General features: G+C 33.1%; 1 protein-coding gene across 1 annotated transcript; it reads right to left on the bottom strand.

The window, feature by feature from the left end:
- Positions 1-1,347: 1,347 nt before the first annotated feature.
- LOC115441679 (mediator of RNA polymerase II transcription subunit 30) lies at positions 1,348-6,555 on the bottom strand. The gene is made up of 8 exons (XM_030166555.2): positions 6,296-6,555; positions 6,000-6,118; positions 4,942-5,008; positions 4,615-4,726; positions 4,297-4,369; positions 3,900-4,034; positions 2,539-2,670; positions 1,348-2,079 (listed from the first exon to the last, which is right to left on the bottom strand). The coding sequence occupies exons 1-8, from the start codon at positions 6,414-6,416 to the stop codon at positions 1,984-1,986; spliced, it is 855 nt and encodes a 284-aa protein (XP_030022415.1). The 5' UTR covers positions 6,417-6,555; the 3' UTR covers positions 1,348-1,983.
- Between the last annotated feature and the right edge of the window lie 4,233 nt (positions 6,556-10,788).

The following is a 10,788-nucleotide window of genomic DNA, read 5'->3' on the forward strand; positions in this document are numbered from 1 at the left end:
ACCTGCGGACATTCGTCTTGGCAGTCCGTTCCACACCCAACTAGGCATTTGCTATTTTGCTATTTACTCTAAAAATATTATTACCTGTGTACATTAGTGATGTAACGAATATTCGCATTCGCATTCGCGAATATTCGCATATTTTTGGATATTCGCATTCGCATTCGCATTCGCAAAATTTCTGCGAATATTTTGCGAATGTCAATATCAGAAAAAAAATTTTTGAAGATAATAGTAGACTGCCTCGGTGGCATAGTTCTACTGCATGTGCGGTACGGCAGCGCTCTAAGGTCCTGGGTCGAATCCCGGATCGGGCAAAATGATATTTGGGTTTTTCTGCTCAGTTGATATTGAGCAGAAAAACCCAAATATCACTTTGCCCGGAGTGTGAAATTGGTGCCCGACATGGCGATAGGCTCGCCCCTGTCACACTATTAGACGGAACACACTTGGCGAAAAGTGGGTGCCCTAGTTGCGACTCTGCATACCCCTTCCGAGATAATATTCGTAATACTGTGTGTGTGTAATAGTAGGTTAATAAAATCAAAATCTAAACTAAAACAATATTCTTCTACAATAAACTATAAATATAGTCTAAACAAACAAACAAACAAACAAACAAAAAATTATAGACTCTCAAAGAAAAATACCTCTCTTTCTTAAAACATACCAATTAATTAACTATTTTTACCATGTTTTAAGTTAGTAATTAAACTTGAGTAGAGGAATATTAAACTTTAAAAATAAACAAAAATTATTTCGTTTACTTTAATAAAGCTTAAAAATGTAATTCTCATTAGAACTTGTAACACATTAGCAACTAAGAAATTAAAAGCAATTGAAAGAAACAAAAACAAATTCTTCTATAATTTTTTATCAGTCTTTGCATAACTTTCTAATGTTTAGATAATTATCATCTTAGATAATAATAAAATTTAGATAATCATCATAGAAAATTGGCGCCAAATTTGAACAAAAACGAAACATTCGCATTCGCATTCGCATTCGCGAATGTCGGTAGCAGATATTCGCATTCGCATTCGCATTCGCGAATGTTCAGAAATGACATTCGTTACATCACTAGTGTACATACGTTTTGAAGAGATTTGGATCACAGGGTTTGGATGTTTCTTAGGAATCAACGAATGCCCTTCTGTATGGATTGGTTTAAAATTTTGCACACCGATTGACATTAACCTCAATTGAATTTTAATAAATTTTTTTTTATCGGAAAATTCACACAATACTTACTTTTCAAGATTCATTCACGGAGGGAGACGCTAATAAATAGCAGGAACAAATAAATAGACAAATATTATCAAATAATATGAAAATAAAAATACACCATAAATTTCGCAATTCTTATATTTAAATACATTACTTACATTAAAATATATTTACATAACTTCAGTTTAGTTAAAAGTACGTAGATAGTATGTACTTTTAGCTTAATTGTACAATTTTTTGTTGCCAAGAAGCTTATCTCAATTAATTATTTGCCAATAGTTTCCCATTTTATTTCTTTTTTTTTTGTACATCGCTGAAAACATTCTTGTTTCCGTTATTCCACCCAAATGAACATGATAGCAAATAATTTAAACTCACCAGATGTCGCTTGGAATAGAGTGGGAGTCATTGTAATTAAAAAAACGTGGTAACACAAAGGGTGAGATGGTGAGATATGTACCTTGTAGCCTGACCAAGAAAAAGAAGTATTTTACCACATGATGATTACATGTTTAATTTTTCTGGACAGCCTTTACAATATTTCGAGGCGACAAAATTATTGGTGACAAAAATAATCCTGGTACCCTCATTATAAACTATGAAACTGAAGTGCCAGTTACAGTCCAGCTTTTAGAGTTTTCTACTTCGGTAATAAGAATATTGCCGAAACGCCAACACAGGCGTAACACTCAGAAAGAATGTTACATTACATTTTTGTCACAAAGAACTATTAAACGGAACAAATAACAAAGTAATTCACGATCTCCTCATTGTTAACATGACATTTATTTCCCAGATAATTGTTCTTAGATTCGTTATCACTTCCTTCAGTTGTTTATTCTTCAAAACGACCTGGGAAAAGATATAAAATACATATTTGTACTGCTTTATTCTCAAATCTCAAACATAACTAAACTACAGTATAATGTAAGTTCTATTGGAAGTAGACAAGGACTAGACTATATTGTTACTGCATATATAAAAAAAAAAAATAGATTTTTCTTTTTACTCTTTAAATTATACTCTAAATCTATGTGATAGATTCTAGTTTAAGTACTAATGTCTATAATACTATACTAAGCTGAGGAGTTTGATTGTTTATTTGAACGCACTAATCTGAGCAACTACTAAACCGATTTGGATTCTTTTTTACTAATAGAAAGGATATTACTCCTGTGTGCTATATGTTTTTTATCCCAGGAAAATATTTATCCCATATTTTTTCAAGCGGGCGGAACCACAGAACAAAACTGGTATTACATAAGAGAAGCAATCAAAATATTTTTTAAGTATTTTGATAATTAAACTTACCTGCTCAGTTAACTCCCTATTCTCCTCTAAGGCGAGTCTGTACGACTCTGTGTTGCGTCTCTCGTCCAATGTTTTGTTCTCAGCTTCGTCCTTTAAAGGTATCAGGCTTTCCATGTGTGTGTACTCCATTCCCTGGGTACAAAAGGTAGATATAATTACTACTACTACTATTATACCAGCCCTGTATTATATACTGTCCCACTGCTGGGCACGGGCATCCTCTACTACTGAGAAGGCTTAAGTCCACTACGCGGGCCTAGAGCGCGTTGGCAGACTTCACATACCTTCGAAATTTATATGGAGAATTCTCAAGTATACATGACGAGGCGTATGAACTACTTGTAAATCTCGCCAGTCCGAGTAAGCCGTCTGAATTACAATACGCCCATGTATGCGAACTGTTACGTCAGCATTTACAGCCGACGCCATCTTCGTTGGCGGAAAGATACCGATTCCGACAAAAACGTCAAGGATCGGGAGAAGACATAGCCAATTTTGTTGCGGAAATGTAGATTAGAGAAAATTGTTAGTTATAAGGAGTAGACCGTTAAGATTAAATTAAGTCGGGAGAGATGTAGTGTATGCAAACTATGCGGAGTATTATGGCACTATGGGCTGAGTTTGTAAGAATGACATGGGATACGTCAGTGGAAAATAAACCATGCTAACAACTATTAGCTGTGTTTCTTTACGCTCCAAAGGACATTACAGTAAAGGTTTCCTCATTAGGTTTCCTTAACAGTTAAAGCGATGAAAGCCGTGAAAGCAATTATTGTCAATTTTACACAAAACTTCAAAGTCAGTTGTGTGTACCTCAGGCTTTGAATCTACGGCATTCCAGGACAGCCTGTTCCATTCTCGCTAAGCTATCACCGCTCATATAATTACGACTAGTGACTAAAACGGGTTTGGTATTATTACTACGCTTGACCGCAAAACAAATGAGTTCTGATTCCTATCTGATTTGCATGCATAGGTATCCTCATCGCCGGTTGCATCATAACCATCAGGCATGGATCATTTGCTTTTTACATTAATAACATACTAAATAATCCTAGATAGGAATTTGCATCTGTTATGCCTTCAGGCGCCCTGCATTTCAGTAGAATAAGAAAGACATAAACTGAGCAGAATAGTCGTACCTCTTCCTAGTTTTTCAGCAACAAAAGCCATGAATGTATATTTATGTACTATCATTATATTCATGGATGACCTGTAGGATCCTATTGGTTTAGACTATAGGCCTCTCTAATACTATTTCATATTTCTCCAGCTTGAGTGAAGCACATTGAAGAGCCCATTATTGTAATCCCAGTTACATGTTTTATATATACAATTTATGTGTGATTTATATAATTAACCTGGCAAGTTTCATTGCATTTCTCGTATATCAGCCGCAATCTCTTGAATAGGAGACGTATTGTGCGCAATTGTTCTTGCATCTTCGCTTTTTTGTCATTGCTGGCGTTCTCACCGTGCTGCGTTCCATTTGGAGGCTGAAACAGAGGGAAGGGTCAGAAGTATACATTGGAATGCGAAGTGGAAAAATTCACTAAACTGTTGTTTATTCAATCCTCTTGATAGGCAACACTCTCAAAGAGTATTGATTAGAAACTGTTTAGAGAATTACAAAAGCGATAAGACTGTAGTGCATTACTTAAGGCCATGCATACTGAACATTTCTCTGGATGAGGTTGCAATATTACCTCATAATTTTAATAGTTACCTGCCTTATATTAAAAGTAATTTATATTTTACCTGAATTGCTTTTAATGTCTGGAACACATCTTGTGTTCTGCTCACAATATCCTGCACTGTCTCTTGACCAAATCTGAAAAATAAAATATAATGACCCATGTTATCATACTCCACACTTATAGCAATTACAAGCAAAAAAAAATTACACACCAACAATTCAAGACAATTATTAACACTACATACAGGTTTAAGTAAAATATTTTAAATCAGATAATTTAATATTGTCTTTGAATTAATAAACTTTGCTGTGTACAAAATAAGCAAAGAAACATATTTCCATAAATTTCCTTTCAATACATAGATAAAAGTAACACTAACTTGCACAGTGAAGCAGTATTGAACTCTTTGCTCTGCTGCGGCTGATTTGCTGCTGGGGCCTGAGAGGGAGCTGGTGGGCCAGGAGTCACTGCACCACCAGCTTGCATCCCACCTGAATAATTACCATATTTTTTTATTAATACAACAATTACTGGATCATGATAGTCTCTCCAAGTGGCATTATGCAAATAGGTAAATGTAGCCACAAATTACAAAGCATAGCAATAGCACAGTAACACTTATGAAAAATTCAATACTAAATCAGTTCCGTCCATAGCTAAACTGATTACTATATTGTCTTGAGAAATAAATATTATGTTTACAAACCAGGTTGTTGAACTATTTGAGATCCCAATCCACCCCCTGGAGCACCACCAACACCAACACCCATGCCCTGAAATAGAAAAAACTTTTCCATCAATTTTTGTCTATCATAATAAACTCTTATATAATTCACACATTGCACCATTATTCCAGAAGCAGATATGAGACTAAGGCAACCACTTTTCACCAGTGTTTTCTGTCCCATGATGTGATAGGGTATGAGCCTATCATCAGGCACTAATGACTGACTCTAGGCTGATAATGAGCAAAATATCCCTAATATTATTTTCGCGACCCGAGACCTCAGAGCCATATCATACTGCACATGTTATACAACTACACCAACAAAATAGATAGTCAGCTTATTAAATTTACTTTACAATATTTGCCATTGCAAATCCCAAATCATGATAAAAAATTTGCTTCTAGTTAAATCTAGTAATAACTATCAATTCAATATAATTATAATAATCAGCTTGTAATGACATGATGCTACATCTATACAAAAAGCGACGATAGCCTAGTTAGGTGAGGAACGGACTGCCGAGACGAATATCCGCAGGTTCAAATCCCAAGGACACACACCTCTGACTTTTCTAAAATCATGTGTGTATTCTTTGTGAATTTATTGTGCGCTTTAACGGTAAAGGAAAACATCATGAGGAAACCTGCACATCTGAGAAGTTCTCTGTAGGAATTTTGAAAGTGTGTGAAATCTACCAATCCGCACTAGGCCAGCGTGGTGGACTAAGGCCTAATCCCTCTCAGTAGTAGAGGAGGCCCGTGCTCAGCAGTGGGCAAGTATATAATGCAAGGCTGATATTATTACATCTATACAGTTCTAAACTTGTCATCGGAGGAACACAGACTCGCAAGATACTGGTTAAACCCAGTTTCGGAGTGAGAGGACCTATAATGCTTAAAATTTTGTGTTTATTATCTATTGTGCTACAATTCTGTAACTATTCTTTTATATTTTTCTGAAATAAACTTTTATTTTTATTATTTATATTAAATAGCATATCAGAATAAAGAAAATGAAAATAGACCAATAGTATTACCTGAGGTCCCATGCCCATGTTACCCATTTGGTTTTGCATTGCGCTTCCATATGGAGGCACCATGGGGTTCCCCATTCCCACCACACCTGCTGCATTTCCCATGGGACCACCCATCACGCCTAAGTAATTACAAAATATTTAGTCAGAAAATTATATATTGTACTTAAGTAAAAAAAAAAACTGTCCACAACATTCATAAACTACAGACATTTTGTTTATTGTATAGTAATTTTAGTTTACAAATATTTGAGAGTTCAAATAGAACGGACATTTATTTATCAGTTTATAGTATTTACCTGCTAGCTGATTCGGCATTGACTGCATTTGACCTCCCATGGGTCCAGCGCCAAAACCAGACCTCATTCCTCCAGCATTCCCTTGGAAATTGCCGGGAAATTGATGCCCTTGACCCGCCATGACGATTAAAGCACAATATTAAACCCAACAAAGTGTTTTAATATTTACTTACAGTACTTAGTATTCCAAATTGTGAAAATGTTTACAAAACATAACCAAACTTCGTGATATTGATAATGTTATTTGTCTGATAAATAGTGTTGCGCGATTTTCTATAACTCCAATAAAATATCTCGAATATATACATAAATCGATTGAATCGATTGAATAAACAAATCAAATAATATATACTGACTGTTTGCAACGCCATAGACAATTATTGTTAATATAATTAAATGACATTATATTATAAGTAATCGAGAATTAGAATGTGACCTTTTTTGTAATCGAAACTTGAACGTGTTAATTAGCTGTTATAGAAAATTCGAGTGGTTAGATTATGAGACTTGCGCCTATATCAACAAAATATTATGACGATTCAGCACTACACATTCAGCACTAGTGCCTGGTGATCGGTGATGATAAAAAAGAGACTAGTAATACACAAATATATAGAATAATTGGAATATTTTAGACCTCGTTATCGATTATCGTAATAATTAGAATTGCAAATAAATCTATTCATTTTAAACTCAAACTACCCTAAGACTGGCGGTGTCAACTGTCAACGCTGTCAAGTGACAAATACGTTCCGTACCGCACATCACATCACCCACTTGTAAAAAAAATGATAATTTGTTGTAACTCTTTTACAATGTATCGTTTTGTAATACATTATATTTAATTATTAAAACATAAACTAGAAAAGTATACGACTGCTGTATCAGGTTTCAAACTTTGATTCCGTTGTTTTATGACTCCTCTGCTCATAGCAAACAAATTGAACTTTGGCGGGATTTACGAAATTATATAATCGTGGTGACTGGTGATAGGATTAAAATAAATACATAACAACTTTATCAATAAATTAAAAAGTTAGCGTGAAATTATTATTTACTAATAGAATACTATGTCCATGTAAATTACTCTCTGGGAATAACGCGGCTTTGTATAATGTAGGTATAAACTTAAAGAAAATTCAAGTCCCTACAATACATAAAAAATAAGTATTTTAAAAATAGTGTGAACAGTGAATATTGTGGATTTTGCTATTTTCAAAGTTCCATGTTGATCTGCAAGTTCTTCCAAGATACCAGATAAGTATCTACTTGTGTGAACTACAATATTTAATTTTGCAATAGAACTATTTTATTTGCGTTTTATGAATCATGATATACCTAGGTATAAAGTAATAAAGGCAAAAACTGGAAGTTATAAATTTCTATGTAATATAAGTAATGTTAATGCATAGAAGAGTTGGTAAATTGCCAACTATTTGACGACACCGATTTTCGACCTACTTTTTTCAAGCATATTACGAAACGCAAGAATGCATAGTTTACTAGAAAAATAACACGAAAACTGAACTATTTAACTAATTAAAATGACCAAAATAAAGTATCTACCAATCACGTATTTAAGGACACCTTCAAATTAGCCACGCGGCCATAGCGCTGTTGCCGCGCTTGTCTTTTTTTATATTTGGATTTACCTTGCACTGTAAATACTAAACCGATGGATGGGTTTAGATGGATTAATGAATTTGATATTTCACCTACGTATAAGTAGGAAATATATTTAATCTTTGTCATTTTTAATCCTGAAACATAAACCATATCTTTCAAAATCATTAATTTATCGGATGAATTAAGAAGTCATTGTAACTGCAAATATGTACACTACGAAAAGGTATGCAAACAAAATTATGAAATTTATAGAATACCTTATCAATTTTTAAGGTTTTTTCCAGGCAAAAAACGTATACGCGAATGGAGTCGCTAGCAAAAGCTCTAGTCTTCTTGTCATGTGAAAGTTAGTGAATATGGTTTGTTTAAGACCTGGTGATTTGTTCCGTTGGGAAAAAAAATATAATTTAAATAGATGGTACTAGCATCGTACAAGTGCCGCTATAAATTCATACAGTGTTTGAGAGCCTTGTAGCGAGAAAGATGTTTCACGCCGATGAAGCCACGAGCAACAACTATTATTTAATAAAGTGACGATTTTTTAGTCCTGAGGTTTCCAAAACAAACACATTTTGTACCTTAAAAATTTATTTTCCATTTTATAATATCCTAAATTAAGTACATTATAGTATATTTTTAAATTAATCATAACAATTATAAGATATTTTTATTATGTATTCATAGGTGTATGTGGGCATGTATTATACATATAAATATAATAATTGTGCTTAAAATTACTGCGAATGAAATGCACTATTATGGACTGTTTAGTGCCGTAACGCACAAGATAAACATTACAATATGTTAGGGAAAACAACTTTTAAGGCATTTGACGTCCTGTCATATTATAAAATAGAATATTTCACAATGTGACATACGCCAAAATATAATAACTGCCTTGTACATTGATCCCGTTGTACATAAACGTCAGGTAAATTTCGTATATTATGATACAACTATTTGATACAACGTATAAGTATTCTATGTATAATGTATAAGGCAAGATGGCCACGAATATGGCTAACATTGTTTAGTTTGGTATAATGCATTTATAAATTTATTCACTTACATATAAAATTATAATCATTGTGTATAATTCAATATATTTGGACCGAAATGTTAAATTCTTTTTATAACTGACGTGACTAATGATACGTCTCGGTCTTTAAAATATTTAACAATTTTTTTTTACTTTTATTTATCTTCCACATAATAAATAGTTATCAACATGTAGATTTACAAATATCAACAAAATAAATTACGAATAACAGCATATTACAATAATTATAATTAAACTTACGAACTAAACATGTGTTGTCTAATCTATCTAGTGCTTCTAAGTTGTACTATGTCGCCGGCAAATTTCCTAAGTCCATAACTGAAACCATAAGGTCAACATGGTTCATTCCTTTCTTGACAATTATATACCCTTATCACTTTATATCCACGCATCGCCGCAGAACAAACCTGTGGTACTTAAAATCGCAAAGATTCTTCTTTAAGCGGTTTTAAAATCACAGCTGCTGTTTTCTACATTTCTATATTCTAGAAGGACGCCGGCGAACGTCTAAATTTTTATTACTTTAAAATTACATGGACTAGTAATTGAATTATTCTAACTAGTAAGTACCCTATACCGCTTTGGAGAACATAGTGTGAAGTAACATTTAAAGGGCAATTACGAAAAATATTCCTCTCAACGAGATATTAATAAGTACATTACTTAAATTTAAATATTAATTGATAAATATTGACCCTTTACTGCTCTCCTACAATCTTAAGCTAAACCAAATCCTATTAAGGACTTATTGAGCAACGTGGACATGTTAGTACAGAAAAAGGAAACCTAGAAAAATACATGATTTAAAAGGCGTCGATACTGATAAATATTATTATTTACTGCAATGTATGATGGCACGGATAAATTTTAATAAAGTAATTAATATACATTTCTTCTCTTTTAATGGATCTGTGTATAAATAATGTAATGTAAATTATGTAATCTATGGCTCATTTAGAAATTGTAACTTATCTCGTATGCCGTATTAAATACATAGTTGCACATTACCAATGTTTATTTGACCATGTCAAACGCAAATACCCTCGGATGTGCAATGCCATTGAATAATGAACCTCCACGCATCATTATAAGGTATTATGTATTTTCACATTGTTTTCTTTATAAACGTAACATCTATTTGTTATATTAATACGATATTAAAAATAAAGTCTACGTAAAATGGAAACGAGAAGGAAGCTACAAAAACAGCGTTCTTGAATTTCTGGCAGTTCATAAAAATAAGTTCTTATTGTATGACAACGTAGATTTTTAATGTGCATTTATTGAAACTACTAAGCATGTCTAAGAGTTTAGTATTATATATTTAAGTATACGTAGATAATTTGGACAACATATATTTTGTTTTACGTAGCAATCGAATCGCATACCCACTCGAACGACGTACAGCGTTAAGCATTAACACTTTTCTTCAGGAAATACACATTATTGTCATATATCAGCTATTTTTTTCATGATAAGTTACTCTTCCTACAATTATAATTACGAATATAAAGTTTCACTACATTGAGAAATATTTATAACTAGCTAATAGGTATAAAAAAATACTTAGGTGACATTAGGAAGTAGAACGAGGCAAGAATGTTTAATATGAATTCTATCATATGTGCTCTATATTTATTATTGGTACGTAACATTGTGTAGTTTCATCACGTCCATAGATACTGGCCCAAGTACCCAAAAATATCCTTACTACTAATAAAAGCTCATAGCTTTGGTCATTTCTTAATATTCTTTTTGGTACAGATATTTCTACCAGTTCTACGCATCGTCTATTTTAGTCTAAACA

The sequence above is a fragment of the Manduca sexta genome, chromosome 25, assembly GCF_014839805.1.
Source record: "Manduca sexta isolate Smith_Timp_Sample1 chromosome 25, JHU_Msex_v1.0, whole genome shotgun sequence".
Classification (NCBI taxonomy): domain Eukaryota; kingdom Metazoa; phylum Arthropoda; class Insecta; order Lepidoptera; family Sphingidae; genus Manduca; species Manduca sexta.

Bases quoted from the DNA above. Each gene is read 5' to 3' on its own strand.
- LOC115441679 (XM_030166555.2), bottom strand. From the start codon at position 6,416: ATGGCGGGTCAAGGGCATCAATTTCCCGGCAATTTCCAAGGGAATGCT. The intron at 5,009-5,999 runs GTAATACTATTG...TTTCTATTTCAG, and splicing joins ACATGGGCATGGGACCTCAG to GGCATGGGTGTTGGTGTTGG. The intron at 2,671-3,899 runs GTTAATTATATA...TTTTGTACCCAG, and splicing joins AATGCAATGAAACTTGCCAG to GGAATGGAGTACACACACAT.